At 48.7% G+C, this 24595-nt stretch overlaps 3 protein-coding genes across 5 annotated transcripts in view; 2 read left to right on the top strand and 1 right to left on the bottom strand.

The window, feature by feature from the left end:
- The first annotated feature begins 29 nt into the window (after window positions 1-29).
- dph7 (diphthamide biosynthesis 7) lies at window positions 30-7380 on the top strand. Of its 3 annotated transcripts, none has more exons than XM_036527313.1 (10): window positions 30-107; window positions 685-869; window positions 1571-1704; window positions 2477-2564; window positions 2945-3039; window positions 3489-3646; window positions 4428-4500; window positions 5187-5252; window positions 5901-6073; window positions 6180-7380. In XM_036527313.1, the coding sequence occupies exons 2-10, from the start codon at window positions 729-731 to the stop codon at window positions 6653-6655; spliced, it is 1404 nt and encodes a 467-aa protein (XP_036383206.1). In that variant the 5' UTR covers window positions 30-107; window positions 685-728; the 3' UTR covers window positions 6656-7380. The 3 variants fall into 3 exon arrangements, with proteins under 3 accessions (XP_036383206.1, XP_036383205.1, XP_036383207.1); XM_036527312.1 differs by having other exon boundaries at window positions 53-107; window positions 682-869; XM_036527314.1 differs by having other exon boundaries at window positions 62-149.
- A 435-nt stretch (window positions 7381-7815) lies between these two features.
- On the bottom strand, window positions 7816-9887 carry mrpl41 (mitochondrial ribosomal protein L41). The gene is made up of 2 exons (XM_036527833.1): window positions 9822-9887; window positions 7816-8561 (listed from the first exon to the last, which is right to left on the bottom strand). Exon 2 carries the CDS (start codon window positions 8542-8544, stop codon window positions 8137-8139), a length of 408 nt encoding a protein of 135 aa, XP_036383726.1. The 5' UTR covers window positions 8545-8561; window positions 9822-9887; the 3' UTR covers window positions 7816-8136.
- Window positions 9888-13512: 3625 nt separating this feature from the next.
- The window catches only part of pnpla7b (patatin-like phospholipase domain containing 7b), a 23940-nt gene continuing 12857 nt past the window's right edge, over window positions 13513-24595 (top strand). Inside the window, exons 1-18 of the mRNA XM_036526437.1 lie at window positions 13513-13584; window positions 14267-14354; window positions 14955-15037; window positions 15185-15273; window positions 15641-15781; window positions 16200-16359; window positions 17153-17233; window positions 17618-17746; window positions 18114-18194; window positions 19723-19861; window positions 20610-20693; window positions 20804-20889; window positions 21172-21345; window positions 21574-21651; window positions 22009-22214; window positions 22911-23042; window positions 23621-23744; window positions 24482-24595. Coding sequence (XP_036382330.1) covers window positions 13513-13584; window positions 14267-14354; window positions 14955-15037; window positions 15185-15273; window positions 15641-15781; window positions 16200-16359; window positions 17153-17233; window positions 17618-17746; window positions 18114-18194; window positions 19723-19861; window positions 20610-20693; window positions 20804-20889; window positions 21172-21345; window positions 21574-21651; window positions 22009-22214; window positions 22911-23042; window positions 23621-23744; window positions 24482-24595 — 2061 coding nt within the window. The remainder of the gene's footprint in view (window positions 13585-14266; window positions 14355-14954; window positions 15038-15184; window positions 15274-15640; window positions 15782-16199; window positions 16360-17152; window positions 17234-17617; window positions 17747-18113; window positions 18195-19722; window positions 19862-20609; window positions 20694-20803; window positions 20890-21171; window positions 21346-21573; window positions 21652-22008; window positions 22215-22910; window positions 23043-23620; window positions 23745-24481) is intronic.

Here is a 24595-nt window from a genome sequence, read left to right on the forward strand (position 1 = left end):
TCACGTGGATCTACAACGTATGACGTAAACACACGTGACAGGAGCTGTGTTCCGGAAGGAATCGGAATGCACGGCTGCAGCTAAGATCTTCGAGTGGTGACAGCCGTGTATGTTTTGCAGTTTTCTTTTTATCACAAGAGGGTGATTTGGTAATGAAACTTACTTTGAGAATTAATTTGCGAAATCTGCGTCTTGTAATCCCAGAGATCTTTTAAGTCAGATTAGTCTTATTTCTTTAGTGCCTAGCAAGCTGGCTAGTTAGCTATCAGATCAGTGCATGCATTCGAAACTTGATAGTTACATGCGCTTTCGCTCGCCTAGCGAGCGGGCTAGTTGGCTATCAGATCAGTGTATGTGTTGCAATTTGTGCTCTCACCCGCTACTCAGCCGTTAGCTATGGCTCCCAAGCGAGTCCCAGTATCTACTTTGCAGCCGTCAGGTGACCTGATAATAGACTGATGCGGGAATTGTTGCAGTGCTATAGCTGATAGGCTGAATAGTTTGATAGCCGTCTAGCAACGTGAGCGTAAGATTACAATTCATTACATTATTACATTATCATGTTCGGAAACTTACCAACAGTAGGCATTTTCCATGTGCCAGCACACTTGAAGCTGCAAAAATGATGACGCAATGTAACTGTTTCGCTCGGTAACACATTGCCGTGCAATGTCTTGCCAGCAGGCGTAGAGGCGACCTGTGCTGCAGTATGCGAAAGGTGTGTCGTTATGGCGTGGCGGTCGCGAACTCGGAGTCTACAGGTGTTCGACACGGAGCTGAGCGCCGACGCAGTGGAGTGGTGCCCGGTGTCACCGTGGAACAGCGTGCTGGCGTGCGGAACATACCAGCTGGTCAAGGAGCCAGATGAGGTGAGAGCCTTCTGATCTAAACATGAAGCGTTCATTAACGATCTGTGTGCACTTTTTACCTAAGGGTGGCAGTATGGGGTTGTGACAGAAAACCGGGCTCGTTCCCAGGTGGTATACTGGCATTGTACCCTTGAGCAAAGCACTCAGCCAGCTGTTTGTCTCATTCAGCTGTGCGATGTACCAGATGTCAGCACGTTTAACGTTTTACATTTATATTTTGAGGTGTCATATAACACCCCGCATAATATATCCTCAGTAAGATGACAAAAGGGAAGTGGACAGTGAGTACACACTGGTCAGTGCTCCCTAAAAGCTTTCCCAGTACTCTCCATTTAAGCCTCTGCTTCAAGGACATTACATTATTGGCATGTAGCAGACGGTCTTATCCAGAGTGACTTACAGCAATTACAGGTTTTTACAGCATTATCCATTTATACAGCTGAATATTTACTGAGCCAACGATACAGCAGTAGTGCCCCAGTGGAGAATTGAACTGGCAACCTTTTGGTTATGAGTCCTGCACCTTAACCACTATGCAACACTGCCATGGAGTGTAAAATTTCATATCACTCGGTTAATATGTTGTACATTTTGCACATGCTCCCTGCTGTTTCCCTTTCAAGGCCACAACAGGGAGTAACTGGCGGCCAAAGCCGCAGCGCTGAGCGAAATGACTCCTCCCCCTTTGTGTCTGATTGCAGGCAGGTGCTGTGTTGGCCACGCCCAGCCGCGTGGGCCGGCTCTACCTGTTCCAGTTCTGCCAGGAAGGTCCTCTGTGTCCACCTCTCACAGAGCTTCAGAGAATTGACACTCCTGCCATACTGGACATCAAGTGGTAAGGACCACACGGGTATAATTATCCATGTTTTTTTAAAATAGTTTAGTTTATACACATTGTAAATTTTTGTTGTTGTTGTTGTTTGGGTGGCAGTGTAGCATTAGGGAGCAGGACTCATACCCAAAAGGTTACCGGTTCAATTCCCTACTGGGACACTGCTGCTGTACCCTTGGGCAAGGTACTTAACCCACAGTTGCCTCAGTAAATATTCAGCTGTATAAATGGATAACTTTGTAGAAAAGTGCCACTGACATAAGTCGCTCTGAATAAGAGCATCTGCTAGATGCCAATGTAATAATGAAAAGGGTCTGCCTTGTGACTAACATACCCTGATAATGATTTACGCTCAAAGTCATGATTTCAGATTTCAGTATGATAGTTCTGTGAAAAAAACTTTTAGTATCCTGTGTCTTGTATCATGACTCAGTTGGGATATTCCTGAAATTTAGAACAATAAGTTTTTCTCGATGGGTTTTTCTTACACTTCATGAATATCACATTTTTATCATCTGGTAAAAGTGAGCCAAGTTTTGTTTATTGTGCTCAGGCTTCCCTCATGCCAGATATACCTTGTCACTATATACAGATATTTTGATTTCAATGTGCTATGTATAAATATTCATTTCAGAATGGAAAAAGTTAATGAAGAATATGTGTTCTGGTGAGAGTTTCTCAGATCCTCTCATATGGTTTTCATCTGTTATTAATCTAGGGATTTAGATAGATTAAGAAAAACTTAAAATGACTTTCTTTTTATGTCCATTGTTAGGTGTCACGTGCCGGTGTTAGAGCGGCCCCTGTTGGGCTTGGCCACAGCCAGCGGAGAGCTGCAGTTGCATAGACTGAATGACACTCAGGTGAGAGACAGACACTCCACTACTCATCGTATCATCTGGTCACATGCTCTGACATACTGCAGATGCTAGGGTTAGTGACTTTCGGCTGACTGTCGTTCACAATTGTATGTAAAAACCCAGGCAATGAATGATGGGAACTAAGGTCAGCCAGAGGGCTGAGGACCTTCAGAGGGCTTTACGCTGGGGGTGGGGGGTGATTGATTGCTCACTCCTTTACCACCAACAGGAAGCGCCCACCATTTTTCTCCTGAACATTCACCCCATATCATTTTAGATGGTGGAGGGCAATTCAGCCAATTGAAACAAGGGACAGCATTCATCCTCTGTCTAATTCCCTTTGATTGGCTGTGGCCCTGCACTCATGTCTCTCTCTCCAGTAGGAAGGCAGCTGTAGGCTGGAAGCTGTCTCAGGCCTGGAGCTTGGTTCTGATAGGCTGGCACTGTCCTTGGATTGGTCCACCGGAAGGGGTGACAGGTAAGGGAAGACAAACAGCTGGCGAAGGTATAAAAGCATCTAAAACACATGCTCCTTTACAGTGGTAGAAAGGTGGTAAAGGGCCAGCTTCACTTCCTCATGTAGGGGAGGTTCATCTGGCATATTGGGAGGTCAGATATTGTTTATAATGGTGGGACTATTTGGAGGGGGCCAGGTAGTAGATAGTTTTGGGTCAAGCCAGGTGTGATGTACAGTAGTTCTCTGTACTTAACTCTTTACATCATTTACATTTAGTAATTTAGCAGACACTTTTATGTAGAATGCATACAGAGTGCATCTGGTAAGGTTGCAGGATCAGCAGCACACGCTGAACCCAGCTGAGCAAGGCGAGCGTGGGTCAGTCCCTTACACAGTGCATGCCACCGAGGCGGAAGGCCGCTCTCAGACAGGTGAAAGATGTGTGAGGTGTGCTGTCTCTGTGCCAGCAGCACAGGTGTGCGGGTGGTGTCCAGCGACTCGGCCGGCGGTGTGAACGTGCTCTCGCTGACTCCGGCGGGCCTGACCGCTCTCGCGCAGTGGAAGGCTCACGATTACGAGGCCTGGATCTCGGCCTTCAGCTACTGGGACACCCAGCTGCTGTACTCTGGTAAGACGCTGACAGTTAATTTCATCACATTGTGTTATATCACACTTAATTTCATTACATTATGTAATATCATTCTCTTATGTGTGCTTAGCAGTCTTATGTGGAGTAGGTTACTTATAGATTCCAGATTTTATGTTTATCCATACGTACAGCTGGACATTATATTTAAGGAACTCAGGTTAAGCACCCTGTCCAAGGCTACAACAGCAGTGGCACACCTGGGAACTGAACCAGCAACCTCAGGGTTACAAGCCCCGCTCAGGGTTACGCCACATCACTTCCACCTGCGCCCTTAGTTGCTCTACCTCAGTGTTCCAGTTTAGTGACCTTTATATTCCCTGGATTAGTGACCCCATTCACTCTACCCAGAGCTTCAGCCCATCCATGCGTTAAGGAGATCAGCGAATCCTCTTCTTACATAAATATCGCAGGGCATGACCCACTCAAATGTGACCAGCATGTCATTGGATTGTCACCATGTGTATCGGTGTCATATAGTGTGTCCGGGTGTCCTTGCAGGTTTTGTAATATATGTATATCTTTTCAGTGTCACGTGTCGTTCTGTGTCTATGGTTTATCCCCTCTCTACTTTAGTGTCTTTCATGGAAAGCCCGTGTCTGGGCCTTTGAACAGCTTCTCGTTTGCTGTTCTGGTGAATTCTCACACATGTCCTGTGTTACACTGTACCCCGTCTGTGTCTCCATATATATGTGTGTGTGTGTGTGTGTGTGCGCGTGTGTGCGTGCGTGTGTGTGTGCGTGTGTGTGTGTGTCTGTGTCAGGTGGTGATGACTGCAGGCTGAAGGGCTGGGATCTCAGGATCGGGCCTTCCACCCCCACCTTCACCAGCAAGAGGTGAGAGATGCCTGGTCTTCTCAAGGTTGCGTTGTACCCCCCCCCCCCCCCCACACACACACACACACCCAAACCGGCTCTCCTGCTTGGGCAAACATCTGAGGTCGTACCATGGATGGCACTCTCTACAAGATGTAAATTCAACTTTGCATGAGAAATGGAAGTTCTGATGTCTGACTGGTTGAGGATCCTGAGGGACTTGAGTTGCCTGTTTAGTCTGCAGATGAGTGTTATCCATTTAGGCAGTAGTGTGTATTGTTTTACAGCATTCTTTTAATTAACGGATGCCCACATCCAGGGCAATTTGCACAATGCCTCCTGAGTATCAGGAATATGTGGTGCTCCAAGGCCCTGCCAAAAAATGTGACTCCAGAAAAAAAAGTTCTCTTAGGCATCAGCAGTGTAGATCAACTGGTTTGACATCCAAGCAGAAGAAAGGATGTTCTCATACCCTTCTACTTGTGTGTCAGTTGTATTTTGAGGTGGTTTGTCCGTATAGTCAATTTCAATGTAACGTGAACATTTTTTTCTGTGTGCATCGTATTTTATTGCATTCTGGTGTCTCTTCATCCTGATTTTATGTGTCATTTGTCATTGTCAGTATTTCTTTTAGTAGTTCTTTTCCCCGTAACAAAGGAGTTTAGTGTGTCACACAAGCTGTCCTCTCCTTTGCCCTGTTCTCGTAGGCACTCTATGGGTGTGTGCAGCATACACAGTAACCCTCACCGTGAGCATATCCTAGCAACGGGCAGGTGAGTGACACATTCCTCTTGTCCTCCTCCTCCTCCTCCTTCCTCTTTGGCACTCGGCTCTCTCCGCCTCCTTCCATCACAGGAGTAAAAGCTAGCTTCTGGTATGTCGTGCGTTTCATTCACTCGTGTGTGGCACCAAGTCTACAGTGCCTCTTCCTCTGGCCCTCTGGCTTTAAATTAATTTCAAGTCATGTGCCCGGTAGTAGTACGAGGGGCAGCCCTGAGCATCGCACAGCTGAAAACCATTAGTGACACCATTGTTTTGGCTGCCCTGGCATAGGGCTCATTTGAGAGGAAATTAAACTTGCTGCGTAACGCAATGTTAAAAATGCTCCCGACTGAATATGCATTTTAGTTTGTGACTGCAGGCGAAAGCGGCTGTACTCTACCACAGCAAGCAGACAGGCACAGTGTAACATAAAGTTAACACCAGATAATAGGTCTGAGGCTAATTTTATATCAAGGAATGCTGTTACCACAGTTTCTTTGAAGGAGGAAGATGCTACAGAGAACTTCCACTGGTATTGTAGAGCCTGGCAGCTATATTCAGACTCGGTGAGGTCTGCCGAGGCAGTGGGCGCGGCTTGGACCTGTGGGGGAGGGGCGTGCTGTGCTGATGGCGTTGCCTGTTTCGATTTCGTTCTCCAGCTACGACGAGCAGGTGCTGCTGTGGGACGGGCGGAGTCTGCGCCAGCCGCTCAGCGAGAGTCCGCTAGGGGGTGGCGTGTGGAGGCTGAAGTGGCACCCTGCTCACGAGCACCTCCTGCTGGCCGCGTGCATGCACAACGACTTCCACATCCTGCACTGCCAGCAGGCCCTGGGTGAGCCAAAGAGACGAGCTATGAGTGTGGGTTTGTTAGCCTTACCTTTTCCTCGCCACGCACATCCTTCTCAGCTGATGCGTCTCTCTCTCTCTCTCCCTCTCAGAGGGTGACGGAGGGGCTTGTCCCGTCGTGGCCTCCTACATCCTGCACAACTCTCTGGCCTACGGAGCTGATTGGTCACACCTGGCCCTGGGGGGTCCTCCCCCCTCCTCCCCTCAGGAACGAGCGGTAGGAGGTGCGGTGAGGGCGGAGCTCGGGGGACACCTGCGGATCCAGTACGAGTCACCCACCGCCAGCTTCGACACCTCATTGGAGGATGAGGCAGGGAGGTACATACCCGAGAACTCCGCCCCTTCGGTGGCCACGCCCCCTGCCCCCACTGGTGACGGCCCCGCCCTCTCCTGCCTGCTGGCCACCTGCTCCTTCTATGACCACATGCTACATGTGTGGCGCTGGGACTGGACCCCTGAGGAAGGGGGGCAGGGAGAGGCGGGAACCGGGGAAGGAGGGGAGGCCGGGTCAAGCATGGATCCCGGATCAGCCGCGGAAGAGATATCCGTCACCCATCCTGCCCAGTAAAGCCCAGCCATGCCCCCAATAAGGACAGGTGTGGCAGGGGTATAGAGGTGAAAGGGGCTTGCACCCCATCTCACTTACTTGCTCACCTGCTTGGGGGGAAGAGAGTACATGAATTTGTGTGGGACAGTACCTTGAGTGGGGAGATGGGGCTCTGTAACCCACAGAGAAGGAATCAGAGGCTCTAAATGCGTGCATACACACACACCTTTCTTGGCAGGGTGTGTTACAGAAGCTTGTGCAGTCACGGTCTGTGTGTTTAGATTTCACAGGCTCTATGGTCACTGTGTTGGAGCAAGTTACGTGAATAACCCACAGAAGTGCCCGTGGCTTCAGGAATTTGTATGCAAAATATTAAGCTGTTAAATTCAAACCTACTCCTAAGAAACCCACAATCTGCCAGTGGGAGACCTCAGAGCCACAATCCATTGCCCAGGAAAGATACTAGGAACACACAGCAGAAATTAGAAATTAGTGACAAAAACCTAAAGCCATTAAAGCATGCTGTTTTTATGGACATGAGGAGCAGAGGTGTTTTTTTACTCAGATATCTTATGCATTGAACTTGTTCTTATCTACCAAATGAATCTCTTCCAGGTCAGCATTCAAAGCTTAATGGGTAACCAATAAGGGTTTCAGATGTCAGGATGAAACTGTTGACTGATTTGTTATGTTTTCTCCTACTGCATGGAGGCTGGACTGAAGCACAGACTGATTATTTCCAGTATTCTGCAGCACTGTGATATAACAGCAGTATGAATAAATCATTCTTTTTTCATTTGTCTTTGACTGGAGTGTTTTTCAGTTTTTGTATACTATTAATCTTTTTGTAAGCTAGAAATTCTGAAGTAAGATTGTAATACCTAATAAGCAGCCAAGGTTATGAATGACGTGTCTAACAGTAGCTGCCTTATTGCCTGATGGTGGCTGGACCTACACCCAAGCAAATAAGTCAGTCATTTGTAAAAGCCAACTGGGTTTTCCTCCTGTCCCAGTAGACGGGCAGCTATGTGGAATGAGTAATTCTGTCCATAGTAGTAGGTAGATTTCAGGGCCTTTCCCATCATTGTCTGGCCTTCTGTTCTTACAGTTGAACTACTGCAGGTGATCTTTGGTGAGGTCTGTTATCTGCCATACTAGTAACATAGGAAGTCAAATGCTGATTATCAGTCTTTATTTGTAATGAAAACACCATCGGAGACTTTGAGCAGAACAGCATGTCAGTCCACATTTCACAAAAGAAACTAGGGTTTCCAGTGCTCCAGACACTGATGGACCAAGCATACATGAATACGCCTATGTCAAACATGCTGAATAGCTACACTGGCTGCGACGATACCCCCAACACCAAACAGGTGCCCAGGAGTGGGTCCAGTGGCACTCTCCACTTTTTAAACACAGCTGTGGTGTCCTTGTTCACCATTACTGATGGACTCTGTCAGCTGTTATTAAAGTCCTGCACGCTGAGGCACAGGAACGCCTCCTCAGCACACAAAATTCTTGGGGTACAGCTTGAAGAGTTTCCCCTCCTGCGTGGGTTCAAACCCGTACTTCTCCAGCTGTTCGCGGTTGAAAGTGCCCTCCTCAATGTCCTTTTGGATCTGCGGGGCGACGGCCTGGGAGAACAGCGACTCGGGGGTGAGGGCGGGTTCCGTTCCGGCGGGGGTGCGGTAGGACACGTAGGGCTTGAGTTTGAATCCCTCCAGGGAGGGCACCACAAGCTCTGGGACCATCTCCTTCACCCGCACAAACTTCCGGCTGGAGGTCACCACTCCGGTTGGCCGCGCCCCTCTGCCCTTGTTGAGGGTCCTCGGGCCCCGCTTGCTGGTGAACTCCGCCATCCTGTCTGCCCCCCGCACCAGTCCCCGCACCAACGCCGACAGCACCCCCATCTACACACTTGTACTTTCTGAAAACAGTCACAGAACAAAAGACAGCACTCAGTGTGGTGACCTTTGTAGCACTTGATTTACACATCTCTTCATTATCTGAGCAACACAAATGACTACGGGATACACCGAGTTCTGATATCCTCGTCTCATCAGGTCCCAACACTTGTGTGCCAACCCATATAATAAGCAATTACATTATTTAGCAGACGCTCTTACCCAGAGCAACTTACATAGATTACAGTTCTTTACAATGTTATCCATTTATACAACTGGATATTTACTAAGGCAACTCTGGGTTAAGTACCTTGTCTAAGGGTACAGCAGCAGTAACCCAGTGGGGAATCAAACTGGCAACCTTTCGGTTACAAGCCGTGCTCCTTACCACTATGCTACCCTGCCGCCCCAGCAATCACCATCAGACCTAGCTATCCTATTTAAATAGTAACTTAACCGAAAAGCTTCTAAATTTTCTACTTGTGCTGCTGCTTAGCTACTGAAGAATCTGGTACCAAAGTGGAGAAATCTCATTTTCCTTCCCCAATTTGTTCATGTTCTGACGTATATTTTCCCTCTCTAAAGTGAACGATCAAGTCTCTTGCGTCCATACTTCGGTGCAAATTTATAATATTAATCACAAAGAGTGCGATTAAAGCTAACGCATCCACACTCGGTAATTGAAACGGGGCTAAAAAAAACCCCACCATCGAAGCGTATAAGCTTTGACGATACCAATGATGGTATGAGATAAAGTAAGTCCCAAATGATTTCGATAGTCTGGCATTTAAGTACAGCGTGAGTGAAGACACACTACATGAAGCTGTCCGCAGACATAAATTATTAGTAACGCAAAGACTGAGAGGAAATGAAACTGTCTGCCTTCATTATTCCCCCACCCGGATAGTTAGCCAGCAGCCAGCTGCCACAAATGCTAGCAAATCACTATAAACACGGTTTTTATACGTGGTCAATCCATAAATCGGTTATTGATCGGCAGCATCTGATCGACACAGGAAGCTAGCTTCGGATGGTTTACTCTGGAGCATCTGTCTGTTGGCAATGCATCACTTCAGTATTGCATTTACGCTTTTGACCCTGTGCGTGCCTGTGTTGGATGTCCAGCTAGCTGGTGACAACTAACATGTGAACAACTGCAGCACCATGTAGGCTGCAGTTTAAATTTCTCCTAAACGGTGCAGTAGGTCTAGTGCGTTGTTTAATGCGTGAATATATGAAATACTATCTAAATATAATACTTTCCGATAGCTACGCACACTCACCTTGACCACCCTAAACACGCAGCTACAGACCAGGAAGAATGCACCTCCCAAAATGCGCTGTTCTAATAGGGCAGATCCGTGTGGCTACAGCCAATCGGAGTCGCTGATACTGGCAGGGTCTTTCTGTCAGTCAGGCTGGTCGAAGAGGTCGGAATGAGTGTGAATGTGAATCGTGAATGCAGAGAGCAAACTTTTGTTGCCGCGGAGGGAGGGAGACAAAGAGCGCAGAATGCAATCTAGTAAGTAGGCGGCTTATGAATCGCTGTTTACCGCGTGGTTTGCGTAGTTCTTAGCTTTCCAGGAGGCTGCGTGGTTGCGACTGTAGTCGACAGAACAACCACGCGAGTAACGGGTTTCTTTGGTGTGTCACGATCGGTGTAACAGGTCTGAGTAACAGTGTATAACTACGCTAGTAACGTAGCCAGGAATCTAACTAACACGCAGCTTGCCATATTTATACACTATGACCATTTTACAAATGCACTAGTTTTCTTTCTCACTACACTTCATATAGTTGTCGGAGTGGGTTGTCATTGGGAGGTATTGAGTGTTTAGGTGGAAAACGTAAGATGTGTAGCGAAAGAGCGCTATGTGAAGACTTACACGGCTACTCAGTAACAACCAGTGTCAGATTGTGTTTTCCGCGTAATTTCACGAGGCGTGCACTTTTATTCCCTCTTTTGGGGTAAGATCACAGTGACAACGCACTGCCGTAGCATTGCAAGGGTCCGTTGCTTTTTGTTGCGTACACGCCGTAGTTACTCTCTGCCCTGTTGACTTTGGCTGTGTGTGTGTGGTCGCCAGGATTTTCCATGTGTATGAGTTTGCAGTAGGCGTCGAGTTACGGTGCAGTGAGACGTAAGGGGATAGCTACCCTGTGCATCGGTGTCACAGGGATTGCCAGTAGCATTTCAGGACAGCTCTCTTTGCTTCTTAACAAGTAATTCAGATTCTCCAAATCTGCGTCTTCAGCACATGGGCGGTTTAATCAATTGTTCCTCAATGTGATTGCGCCTCTGTTATCGTCATTGATCTGGGCTCTTTTGTCATGCGCTGACAGACAGATTGAGATTGAGACAGATTGTTCTCGGGTGTTTCTCCTCTTCGCGCTGTTTTAGAAGGGGGTACTCTTTTTATCAGGAAAGTGCGTTGGTGAACACAATACAATTAGATCCATTGTGTATGAGGCTTTGTCGGCAAGTTTGCGGCGTGGTTTTTGTGATTTGATTTTTTTGCGATTGCGGTTGTGGGCCTAAGCTGACAGTTGAGGCGGCTGATTGTTCTTCGATGTTATTTAATTGATGAAACAGTAGGAAGTTGTGAAAGAAAAGATGAAAAGTAAAACATGAAAGGAAACCACGGAAGTGTCAGAAGGACATAGGTGTGGCTGCGCAGAGACCTTCGTACATAAACACAGAAGCAGTGGACAGCAGACAGCTCTGTTTATACACCAGAGACGGAGCAGGGGGAAAGCTGCACAGGCCATGCCTTCCAACAACACGCACTTTGCTATACTATGCCCACACCCTCAATTTCCACTACACTTTTTTTAGCCACAGTGCTCACTAACTCACTCACAATTTTCTTGGGAAGGGTGGGGGATTGGGGTATTGTTGCTTAGTGGTTGAGAAGGCATCATGGGGCACAATATTTCAGTCAGTCAACATGTGTGTTGTGATGTCTCCTAAAAGGGTCAAGGTGACATGTCTCCTTATACCCCCTCCCATGGCCAAGATGGGTCCAAATGAACGCTTGAGTATGTCTGAGTTAGATGGAGAGAATGAATACAGGGCATTATACCCAACAGGAAGGACCATTACTGTACATTGTTGCATATTTGTATCCCTCATGTGAGCAGTGTCCCTCACGCCAGACTGAGATTTAGATACACGTGAGGTTGTCGTACTGTCATCATGCAGAGAGCTCTGTTGAGTTAACTCTTTCCCGTCCTGTGTCTGTGTGCAGGAATGGAGGAGGAGGAAGAGGAGGTGGAGAGCTGCAGCATGTACCCGGTATGATGTCACCATCCTTCTGCTTTTCCCTTCCCTTTCTCTTTCCTCTGCTCTGCTGCAGTCATCAGCGCGTATGCACACTCTGTCCCCGGTGTGCTTTTTCAAGTCACTGTAAGACTGAAGCTTCATGGACCTTAGAGAGGGCGGAGCTGTCACATAAAGTCAATCACTCATCACTCAACCACTCATTCGTGGGAACAAATCAAAATTCTTTATCCACCTCAGGAAGAGACTGTGATTGGTTCAGATTAGAGAGTCGTTGGTCACATGTTATAATTCCTGGTCATTCTGATGTTGACAGAGCCTCACTCTCGCATTGCTGCCATTTTCGCCTGTGTTGGGGAACCTCTTGTAATTAATCTGTGTCTTTCGGTTTCTGTGTATGCTTCAATCTTTACATGCAACTCTCTGCCCCTTTAACCGAAACCTTTCCTGTCTGTCTGCGTGTGTGCTGTGTGTTCAGATAGGCAGCTGGGACAGGTTATGTTGTTTTAAAGGGTGGGGTTGTGTTTTTGTACATGGACAAAAATGAATGACCCGAACAAATCCTCACTGTGTGACAGAAGGAATTCTGCTGCTGGTTTTGATTCAGCTTCAGCTTTTATTGCCACTTTCCCAGTCTCTGTTATCGGTGTTTGTGTTGTTCAGTTCTCCCTGACCTGCCCTTTGCTCTCTACCCCTGTCAGCCTCTCCCTGTGTGTGTGTGTGTGTGTGTGTGTTTGTGTGTGTGTGTGTGTGTGTGTGTGTGGGTGTGGGTGTGTGTGTGTGTTTGTGTGTGTGTGTTTGTGTGTGTGTGTGTGTGTGTGTGTGTGTGTGTGTGTGTGTGTGTGTGTGTGTGTGGGTGTGTGGGTGTGTGGGTGTGTGTGGGTGTGTGTGTGTGTTTGTGTGTGTTTGTGTGTGTATGTGTGTGTGGGTGTGGGTGTGGGTGTACATGTTTGTGTTTGTGTGTGTATGTGTGTGTTTGTGCTGTATTTGTGTGTGGTGTTATATGTGCTTTTGTGTGTGCGTTCTTGTTTGTATGTGGTATTTTGTGTGTATATGTATGTGTGTGTGAATTCTCTCACTGTGTCTCTGTTCTCTTGTGGTATGTGTGATTGTGTGTGCGTGTGTGTGGTATTTTGTGTGCATATATTTGTGCTTGGGCAAAGTTTTCTTACTGTGTGTATTCTCTCACTGTATGTGTGTATTTGTGTGTGTGTGTGTGTGTGTGTGTGTGTGTGTGTGTGTGTGTGTGTGTGTGTGTGTATATCCTCTTAGTGTGTGTGTGTTCTCACACTGTGTGTGTGTGTGTGTGTGTGAATTCTCTCACTGTGTGTATGTGTGTGTGTGTGTGTGTGCGCTCTCTCACTCTGTGTGTGTATTCTCTCACTGTGTGTAAGTATGTGTGTGAATTCTCTCACTGTGTGTATGTGTGTATGTGTGTGTGTGTGCTCTCTCACTCTGTGTGTGTGTGTGTATGTGTATGTGTGTGTGTGTGTGTGTGTGTGCTCTCTCACTCTGTGTGTGTATTCTCTCACTGTGTGTATGTGTGTATGTGTGTGTGTGTGTGTGTGTGTGTGTGCTCTCTCACTCTGTGTGTGTGTGTGTGTGTGTGTGTATGTGTATGTGTGTGTGTGTGTGTGTGTGTGTGTGCTCTCTCACTCTGTGTGTGTGAATTCTCTGTTCCTGTGTTGCAGGTGATGCTGCCCAGTGGCAGTGAGATTCGGGCTCGGGTGCAGCAGTTTGTGGAGGAGAGGATGCACACCACCATGGTAACCATCACCGCCCCACTCTGACACCGCACCGCACCGTCCTTACGGGACGAGGCCCAGCCTGCTGCTTGGGATTAGGATGTAGTTTCCCCTCAGCTCTCACTGTGTAGCTAACAGCCATATCTCTGTAGGCTTCTCATGCCAGACAGGTGAAGCTGGGTTTAGTTAGTACTTTGATGGGAGACCCCATGGGAAGACCAGGTTTCTGCTGGTGGTGTTGGCCGGCCAGTAGGGGGGCAGTCTTTCCTTAATTAATAATTAAATTGCAATACTCTAGTGCAGTGATGGGGTGTAGATGGTACCATCTTTTGGGTGAGGAGTTACACTGAGATCCCCATGCACCTCACAAAAGAGCAGGGGTGTTAATTCGAGTTCCCTGGTCAAACTCAAATGGGCTGTGTGCATCTGGCAACCCAATAATTATCCCTACAGCTGACTGGCACACAACCTCTCACATTCCCTACTCACTTTGCTTACCTAGGTCATTACTACTGAAGACAAGTGAGCTCTCATTTGACCTTCCTAGTTATGCAAGGGTAAAATACATTGCACAGAAGGGCATATTCAGCTGGTATTTACATTTGACTGTGGGTAGCCTGTGGTCTCCTGTGTATGTGTTTGTGTGTGCATGTGTGCGTGTCTCTATCTGTATAATAAGGCCTGAGATGTGTGCTTTTCCCAGGTGACGGGCGTGCTGATCGGGGCAGCTGTGGCCGTGTCCCTGATCGGCATCATCGTGCTGTTCCTCTACAGGAGATACAAGCAGGCCAGTCAGTGTCTCCCACCCCTCTCTCTGCTCTCTGTGCTAGCTATACTGAGCATGTAGGCTGCTAAAAGTGTGTGTTTCCAAAAACGTGAAATGATGTTGCAGCCCTTCCTGCAGAATGACTGAACAAAGCACAAAGGCAGAACTGGTGCTCTTGGAGAAAGTTCGTTAATGGTACTTTTCTTATCCAGAGAGACTTCCAGCACAAAAGAGCATTAGAGTGTCTGCTAAATGATTGTAATGTAATGTAATGTAATGTAGTGTAATGCAATGCAATGTAGTGGTTAGAGCACCAGACTCTGTCTGGTCCTAAGGATCAAGGGTTTGAATCCCTTGGAGCACGGCTGTTGTTCTTTTTATCATGTTACTATACCACAACTGATCCAGTCATAACCCAGTTCTGTAAATGGGTCACAAAATGCTGTAAGCATTACAAGTCATCTTGTTGTACTGTGTCTAGCAAGCAATTAAATAAAGTAAATGTGAATGCTGAAATGCAGTGAGATCTGCATGTGATTTAAGTATTTGAGGTTGGCTGTGCGCAGCAGTGGAGCAGTGGAGACCCCTGATGTTTTGTCACTGTGTGCTTGTGTTTGTGTTTCAGAGGAACAGCAGGCTGGTGTTCCGCGGTATCGCTTCAGGAAAAGAGATAAGGTGCTCTTCTATGGAAGGAAGATCATGAGAAAGGTCAGTCCCTCCTGTACTCCGTTTGCCTGTCAGAGCTGAGTATTGCTGAGTGTCCCCACCAGGGGGCAGTGTGAAAGAGTTCCACAGTGCTGCATCTCACGCAAGCACTTCAGTACCTGTTCCTCTCCCTGCTGCTGAGGCTTGCAGGTGCAGACGCTGTCCTCCACCCCGGCCTCTAACTCAGTGTCCAGGCAACGCTCGCGGAAGAGAACCAAAGTGCTGTCCATAGCGCGCAGGTGCGTCTTCAGGCCAGGTGTAGGCACAGCGGTGTCTGCCTAAGACGCCTAATTTTACCATTTCATATTTACTGCACAAGACACTGAGAAGCTCACCCATGTGTTCTGTCTGTTTGTGTATGTTGTTCTCATTGTGTCATGTGTTTGGTGTGTGTGTGTGTATGTGTGTGTGTTTGGTGTGTGTGTGTTTGGTGTGTGTGTGTATGTGTGTTTGGTGTGTGTGTGTGTGTGTGTGTGTTTGGTGTGTGTGTGTGTGTGTGTGTGTGTTTGGTGTGTGTGTGTGTGTGTGTTTGGTGTGTGTGTGTGTGTGTTTGGTGTGTGTGTGTGTGTGTGTGTGTGTGTGTACGGCTGTGTACACTTGCTCTAGGATCTTGCGGATTCGAAGAGAGCCCCCCACCCTGCAGCCCAAAGAGCCCCCTCCCTCTCTGCTGGAGGCCGACCTGACGGAGTTCGACGTGCAGAACTCTCACCTGCCCTCGGAGGTGTTGTACATGCTGAAGAACGTCAGGTGAGGGCGCTAACTAACCACAAATGTACATGGATTACATTATAATTCACACCGTGCTAATGTACTGATGCAACGCTTGTTGTGGCCACACTCTGTCCAGGATTTGAACTCACATCCCTCAGGTTATTAGGCAAGTTCCCTAACCATTAAGCAACACCATAAGTGAATGTCTTGTAAATTGTGCAACGTTGCAGTTGTGTCTCCTGTGGTCATTTTCTTTGGGTGGTGTATCTTAGAAAAATAAGGATGCAATTTTGTTGGTTTCTTCCTGTTTTTTTATTTTTTTTGAGAAACCTTATGTTTTGGTGGTTTTGATGCATGGAAATGGCGACACAGATAGAGTTATTAAGGTCATTATTAAGGTAGGCTGGGATTAGCTGAATGTCGTGGGGGTGTTTGCCCACCCTCTCACGCTCAGGGTCCTGGGGCACTTCGAGAAGCCGCTGTTCCTGGAGCTGTGTCGTCACATGGTGTTCGTGGAGCTGCAGGAGGGCGAGGGCCTGTTCCGGCCAGGGGACACCGATGACAGCATCTACGTGGTCCAGGATGGCCGTCTGGAACTCTGCATCCACGAAAGCGTAATGTCCTCACCTGGTTTTACCTGTTGCCCACAAGAGCGTGAGATCCGCACCTACTTTTGCTTGTTCGGGAGAGTGCAAGAACGATACCTAGTTTTACCTGTCGTCCAGGAGAGTATGAGATTGGCACTTAGTTTGCCTGCCATCCAGGAGAGCAAGATCAGCACATAGTGTTACGTGTTACCCAGGAGAGTGTGAGATCTGCACCTAGCTCACCTGTCATCCAGGAGAGTGTGAGATCTGCACCTAGCTCACCTGTCGTCCAGGAGAGTGTGAAATTGGCACCTAGTTTTACCTGTCATCCAGGAGAGTGAGATCCTAGTTTTACCTGTCGTCCAGGAGAGAGTGAGATTTGCAGCTAGTTTTACCTGTCGGCCAGGAGACTATGAGATAAGTGCCTAGTTTCACCTCTTGTCGGGGAGAGTGTAATATCAGTACCTGGTTTTATCTGTTATTCAGAATGATTTGATATCAGCATAACACATGTGCTGGCTGTGTGCTGAAAATGTTCATGCATGTAGATGGAGAGAGAATGAGAGACAGAGGGAGAGAAATAGTTAAGGTGAAATTGTGAAAGAGATAGTGAGAGAGAGATATATAGAGAGAGTTGAAGTGAGAGACAGTGAGAGATAAGGTAGGCGAGAGAGAGAGAGAGAGCGAGGAGGGGGGGAGAGAGAGAGAGAGGAGGGGAGGGAGAGAGATGGCGATATACTGGGAGATAAGAGAAAGACATGGGGAGAAAGAGAGGGGGGAAATTCATAATTCATGCTGATCTGTCTGTCCCCCGCTGCAGGACGGCACAGAGGCGGTGGTGAAGGACGTCCTGCCAGGTGATAGTGTCCACAGTCTGCTCAGCATCCTGGACGTTATCACCGTGAGTCTGTCTGTGTCTGACTGTCCCTCCTCTGTGACCGTCACCTTCCCTCTGTCATGCTCTCAGATTATCTGCCACCGTACGGATGTTCTCTGAAAACTGATTACTGTCCTGCTTCAAAGTCATCATTTAACATGTTACAACCTAACTACAATCAAATTACAGCCTAACTCTGTTGATTTTAGTTATTTGAAAAGGGAAACTTTTGACAAAAAAACGTAAGATAAAATATATTGCTGTAAGTAGAACCAAACATACACCAAGGCAGATTTCTTATAAATCTGCAAGGCAGATTTATAAGAAATACATCCAACCAAATGCATTCTCAGCTTTATTACGTTACCTCTCTCTCATTCCTTTTCTTTCTACTTCTGTCCATTCCAGGGTTACTCCTCCCCCTATAAGACTGTGTCAGCAAGGGCTGCCTCCCCATCCACCATACTGCGCCTCCCAGCCTCCGCGTTCCAGTCCGTATTCGAGAAGTACCCCGAGACACTGGTCAGAGTCATCCAGGTACTGCCATGCCCTTTAGCCTTGCTTCGGGAACCAAAAAAAAGATTGGTGGAGCTCTGCCCTCCCCTGAATCACAGTTTTTCTTTTGTTCTGTGGAGAGCAAAGTCCTGGGTAATCGATACTATAATTAGGTTGTTCTAATCCGAGAAGCAACAGGACGTTCCATCAGTCCATTCATGGAGGAAAATCAGACTGATTCTGATTTTTTCAGACGGAGGAGTAGAGAGCCAGCCGCAGGGGCAGAGGTGTGCTCCTGCTGTGGAGTGCGTAGGTCTCTGGACGCACTGGCTTGTTGCGCAGTGCAGACTGTGTTGTGTGTCCTTCTTTCTCTGCTGTGACACTGCCCTCCCGCTGCCTTCCTGCTCAGATCATCATGGTGCGTCTTCAGAGAGTGACCTTCTTGGCCTTGCACAACTACCTGGGCCTCACCACCGAGCTCTTCAACCCGGTGAGCACTCCTGTACCCTCATACTCTCCCAGGGGCGTGTTCAATCTAACCGCCATGGTGCATTGCACTTGATTGTGGCCTACAAATGTTTTTTTTTTATTCATGCACAATAGACAATCGATTGCTGAAGTTCTGATGTTGTATTTACACATGAGGAGAAAGTCCAGCTTTGGCTTTTATTCACAGTATAAGTGTCTCCTGTGATTTTGTTAACTAAAGCTGAAGACAAGCTGTTTCAGTTAGAGTGTGCCCCCCATCAAGCCTCAAAAATAAGACAGAAAGTGGCCATTCATGATGGCGCTGTTGGAATGTGACCAGGAAGTGACATGGCCGGTGGCGATGTAACAGGATATAACCATTGTTTTACATTTTAACAGCAGTCATGTATGTAATGTAATGTAATGCAATGCATATCAGGGATTTTCAGCGTTCTTTGCTACACTTCAGTGAAACCCCTGTCCTGCAGTTCTCTGAATACCCTGCCCTCTTCACCCCTCTCCTGCCCCCTTTACCCCTCTCCTGCCCCTTCACCCCTCTCCTGCCCCCTTCCCCCCTCTCCTGCCCTCTTCACCCCTCTCCTGCCCCCTTCACCCCTCTCCTGCCCTCTTCACCCCTCTCCTGCCCCCTTCACCCCTCTCCTGCCCCCTTCACCCCTCTCCTGCCCTCTTCACCCCTCTCCTGCCCCCTTCACCCCTCTCCTGCCCTCTTCACCCTTCTCCTGCCCCTTTACCCCTCTCCTGCCCCCTTCACCCCTCTCCTGCCCCCTTCACCCCTCTCCTGCCCCCTTCCCCCCTCTCCTGCCCCCTTCCCCCCTCTCCTGCCCCTTCACCCTTCTCCTGCCCCTTCACCCTTCTCCTGCCCCTTCACCCCTCTCCTGCCCCCTTCACCCCTCTCCTGCCCCCTTCACCCCTCTCCTGCCCCCTTCCCCCCTCTCCTGCCCCTTCACCCCTCTCCTGCCCCCTTCACCCCTCTCCTGCCCCCTTTACCCCTCTCCTGCCCCCTTCACCCCTCTCCTGCCCTCTTCACCCTTCTCCTGCCCCTTTACCCCTCTCCTGCCCCCTTCACCCCTCTCCTGCCCCCTTCACCCCTCTCCTGCCCCCTTCCCCCCTCTCCTGCCCCCTTCACCCTTCTCCTGCCCCTTCACCCTTCTCCTGCCCCTTCACCCCTCTCCTGCCCCCTTCACCCCTCTCCTGCCCCCTTCACCCCTCTCCTGCCCCCTTTACCCCTCTCCTGCCCCCTTCACCCCTCTCCTGCCCCCTTTACCCCTCTCCTGCCCCCTTCACCCCTCTCCTGCCCCTTCACCCCTCTCCTGCCCCCTTCCCCCCTCTCCTGCCCCTTCACCCCTCTCCTGCCCCCTTTACCCCTCTCCTGCCCCCTTCACCCCTCTCCTGCCCCCTTCCCCCCTCTCCTGCCCCCTTCACCCTTCTCCTGCCCCTTCACCCTTCTCCTGCCCCTTCACCCCTCTCCTGCCCCCTTCACCCCTCTCCTGCCCTCTTCACCCTTCTTCCCTCGGTGTCTCGCCCCTCAGGAGCGGCAGGCGGTGCCCCTGGTCTCAGTGTCCAGCGTGATCGGTGAAGGCAGTCCTGGGCGGGGCCCGCGTAGGCAGCACTCCCAGTCACTCAACATCGATGAAGACCCCGCCTCCACGGATCGCCCCGGCGACGCAGGTCAGGATTGCCCTGGCGATGCAGGTCGGGCCAGGCTTAGCGGAGCGGTTCCTCAGCCCTGGGCCTGCAGTTCCGCCAGGCTTTCTAACTCCACCTCAGCTGGTTATGATTCACAGAGCTGTTTTTTTTTAACGGTTTTGGCGATGTGCATTTGACAGGACAGGACAGGTATCTGCTGAAAGTTCTCCATAACAGAAATGTCTTTTTAGAGCTTTGTCTGTGTTAATAAACAGGGAAAGGGAAAGATTTCCTTCAATCTGTTGTTGATAATATCTGCCTTATGAATAAGTTCTGGGCAGCTGTCTGTGTTGATAATTAGCTTGCTCACTTTTTTCTAGACCTTGAAATGGCATATATTCATGGTTAATTAGCTGATAAACAAATTACTAAATTAAAAGAATCAGATAAAGTTAAAAAGCACAAAAAATTAACTTGAGAAAGACATTTATAATTGCCAACTGTCATTTACAACTGTCTGTTAGTGCAAACACTGTCACGTACACATTGCTTATGTAGAGGATGATACGAAGGGAGGTCAGATCCAGGATTCAAATTAAAGCTGCAGGCGAATCTTATCAGCCGAGCACAGCAAGAGCGGAAAACCAACAACAGCCGGGAGAAGTGTCCCGGGCCCCGGGCTGGGAAACGGCAGGCCGCAGGAGGACTCAGGAGTGTGACACTGCCACTGGAGAGGGAGGCAGGTGACAGGTGATAGTTGACAGGTGACAGGTGATGGCTCTGCTTTCAGATGCTGGAAAGGGCGGAGCCACAGAGAGCCCGTCGGCCATGTTCAGGAAGGCCCGCTCCCTGTCCACACCCACAGACAGCACAGGTACGTTGCCCGGTACCATGCGTTTCCCACGGGCGGCCTGCTCCATGCTAATGCATCAGTAAATGGCTGTGCTGTTCTCCTGTGTCTCTGAGACCCTTTCTGTCTTACAGGAATGCCTGGAACTGACCTCAACATGGCATATGAGCGAGCCAGGGTCAACATTGATGAGACGCCTCCGAGTCCAGTCACTCACAAGGTGAATCACTCACTGAGTACAGACTAAATCACTCACTCACTGACCCATTCACTCACTTATTACTGACTGAATCGCTCTCACTAACTCACTCACTCCCTTACTTATTAATTACAGACTATATTACTCATTCAATCACTCACTCGCTCACTCTCTTATCACTAGCAGAGCCACACCGTGTTAGTATAGTACAAATCATATATACTACTGCTAATATGTTGCTGCTAGCGTGAGTATAGCGGTGCAGTGTATGAAGCCTGTTCTCTCTGCTCTCGTCTTCCTCAGTCGATCCTGAAGAAGAGTGTGACCATGCAGCCCGCCCCCTCTGCTGTGTTCCATTACTCGGACCTGGGATCCCAGGGGGCACAGGGCGGGCACGGGGCGCATGTCCCCCACACCAAGGTCAGCGCCATCTTCCAGGCTGCCAAGAAAGACCTGCTGCGACTCATTCAGCTTCAGGTGAGGGGTGTGGGTGTGTCAGTGAGTGTGTGAGTGAGTGTGTGAGTGAGTGTGTGAGTGTGTGTGCCAGTGTGTGTGTGTGTGTGTGTGTGTGTGTGTGTGAGTGCCAGTGGGTGTGTGTGTACATGTATGCGCAAAAGGGTTAGTGTGTGTATGAAAGTGAGTGTGTGTTTTGATCATCCATCCATTTCTTTCTCTCTCTGTGTTTTCTCTCCCTCCCGCTGTTAGAACCCTACCCTGCTGGAGGGTAGGGTTACGCTGCACCAGGTGAAGGCGGGTTCTGAAGTGGCCCGGCAGGGGGATCAGGTCAGAGCCCAGCACCAAGGTTTTCATACCAAAACCTTCACTGAAATTCTGCAGTGTGGTCATTCTTGTGTATTATTAATGTATCATTATGAAAAACTCAAGATGTTTCTCTCATTGTTTGTTTGTTTGTTTGTGTGTGTGTGTCTGTGTGTGTGTGTGTGTGTGTGTGCATGCGCGTGCCTATGTGTGTGTGCCTGTGTGTGTGTTTTTGTGTGTGTGTGTGTGTTTTTGTGTGTGTGCGTGCCTGTGTGTGTGCGTGTGTGTGTGTGCGTGCGTGTCTGTGTGTGTGTGTGTGTGTGTGCACCTGTGTGTTTTTGTGTCTGTGTGCATGCCTGTGTGTGTGTGTGTGTGTGTCAGGACGTGAGCGTGCGGTTTGTGATCTCAGGGTTGCTGCATGTGTACCAGCGTATGATAGACCGTGAGGAGGACACCCTGCTGTTCCTCACTCACCCGGGGGAGCTGGTGGGGCAGCTGGCCGTGCTGACCGGGGAGCCCCTCATCTTCAGCGTGCGCGCCCAGAGAGACTGCACCTTCCTCGCCATCTCCAAAACACACTTCTACGAGTACGGAGCACACACACGCGCACACACACACACTCACACACACGCGCACGCACACACACACACACAGACACACCACACACACATGCAAACACACGCACAGAAACGCGTGCTCATCAACACACATTGTTGGTAGTATTGAAGAAGAGCTGCAGGGTGCATTATTTTAACATTTCAGTTTGTGTGTTCAGGGACTGTGCTTCTGTCCGGTGCTCATTGTGTTTCACTGTGCAGTGTGTGTGTGTGTGTGTGTGTGTGTGTGTGTGAGAGAGAGAGAGAGAGATGGCGTTCAGTGCATGTGTCAGTGTTCAGTATGCGTGTGTGTGTGTGTGAGAGAGAGAGAGAGATGGCGTTCAGTGCATGTATCAGTGTTCAGTACGCGTGTGTGTGTATGTGCGTGCGTGTGAGAGAGAGAGAGAGAGAGATGGTGTTCAGTGCATGTATCAGTGTTCAGTATGCGTGTGTGTGTGAGAGAGAGAGAGAGATGGTGTTCAGTGCATGTATCAGTGTTCAGTATGCGTGTGTGTGTGTGCGTGCGTGCGTGTGAGAGAGAGAGAGAGAGAGAGAGAGAGAGAGAGAGATGGTGTTCAGTGCATGTGTCAGTGTTCAGTATGTGTGTGTGTGTGAGAGAGAGAGAGAGAGAGAGAGAGATGGTGTTCAGTGCATGTGTCAGTGTTCAGTATGCGTGTATGTGCGCAGGATAATGCGGGCGGAGCCCTCGGTGGTGCTGAACGTGGCCCACACGGTGGTGCGCAGAGTGTCCTCATTCGTCAGGCAGATCGACTTCGCCCTGGACTGGATGGCTGTGGAGGCCGGCCGCGCCCTGTACAGGTACCTGCTATTCCCCACATCCCTCCCAGCCTGCCCGTCTGCCGCCCTCCCCCCTCACCTCAGAGCAGTAAAACAGGGTCTATCCATTGTCTGCTCCTCTGTCTCACTTTTAAAAACGAAGCCATTTATTCTCCTTCTCTCCATTTCTGTCACTTCCTTCAGTTAACGCTTGTCATAATTTCAGGAAAGAATATCCTACTTTGAAGAGTTCAGGGGGACTGAGAATGTACTCTGAAGTAGAAGAGAAGTTGGCTTTATGAGAAGGAAACCTTTAGGTTATTAGCTTTGATGCATATCTGATTTGAAAATGTACTGTAATCACTGTCTCTCTGTCCCTCTCTTCTCCACCTCTCACCTTCAACTTCGGTGAAATCAAATGCACTTTATTTCCGTGAGCCTAACAATTGCCAAAGGCAAAGGATTTTGAAAATGCCACCAATAGCACTGTTCGTGATCCATGAGGGATTCTAAACATTTCTAAACTGGAGCATCTCCCTCTTTTAGACAGCAGGATATGTAAGACTGCACCTTCATTAAGCATTTATAAACATTTATAAACCGCAGTCTCTCCCTCTCAGACAGGGAGATAAGTCAGACTGCACCTTCATCGTCCTGAACGGCCGTCTGCGCTCCGTCATCATGAAGGATGATGGGAAAAAAGAGCTGATTGGGGAGTATGGCCGGGGAGACCTCATTGGAGTGGTAAGGGTCAAAGGTCACAGCCGATCACATGACACGTGATGTTATACATGGATATTACACAGGATGTGACACAGGTTTGATGTTTTGTGTTAATTTGTCATCTATATACAGTGTGTGGTGTGTGTGTGTGTGTGTGTGTGTGTGTGTGTGTGTGTGTGTGTGTGTGTGTGTAAACTATAATTTTAGAGAATTATCCTCAGTCTTTGCAGTGTTTATTGTGTTAGTTGCTATAATGCCAAATGGGCAGCAGTTTGGTGTAGTGGTAATGAACAGGGCTCATAACTGAAAGGTTGTTGATTCGATTCCCCACTGTGGAATTGCTACTGTACCTTTGGCCAACATATTTAACCCACAATTGTCTCAGTAAATATCCAGCTGTATAAGTGGATAAAGTTGTAACCTATGTAAGTTGGTCTGGATAAGAGCATTTGCTAAAAGACCACAATGTAATGTAATGTATCACCATGAGCCATTACTTGAAAAGTATCTTTTAGTAATGGGTGTTGATAGAAATATGTGTAAACTGAGGCAAAATGTGCCCCTGTGGTGTTACTGTGTGCTCATGCCTTTGGGACTCTAACGCAGGTGCCCTGCGTGTGCAGTAAAACAGAGGTTATTGCAGGCTACACTCTGTCTTCTCAAACCTCTGTGCCATTAGCGTCTGTGTTCTGACAGATTGGTGGAAAAACAGAAGTGTTGGTGCGCTCTGTGACCTTTGTCCCTCCGGCTTTCCGTAGGTGGAGGCCCTGACGCACCAGAACCGAGCCACCACGGTGCACGCGGTGCGGGACTCCGAGCTCGCCAAGCTGCCAGAGGGGGCGCTCAGCTCTATCAAGAGGAGATACCCTCAG

The sequence above is a fragment of the Megalops cyprinoides genome, chromosome 4 (genome assembly GCF_013368585.1).
Source record: "Megalops cyprinoides isolate fMegCyp1 chromosome 4, fMegCyp1.pri, whole genome shotgun sequence".
Classification (NCBI taxonomy): domain Eukaryota; kingdom Metazoa; phylum Chordata; class Actinopteri; order Elopiformes; family Megalopidae; genus Megalops; species Megalops cyprinoides.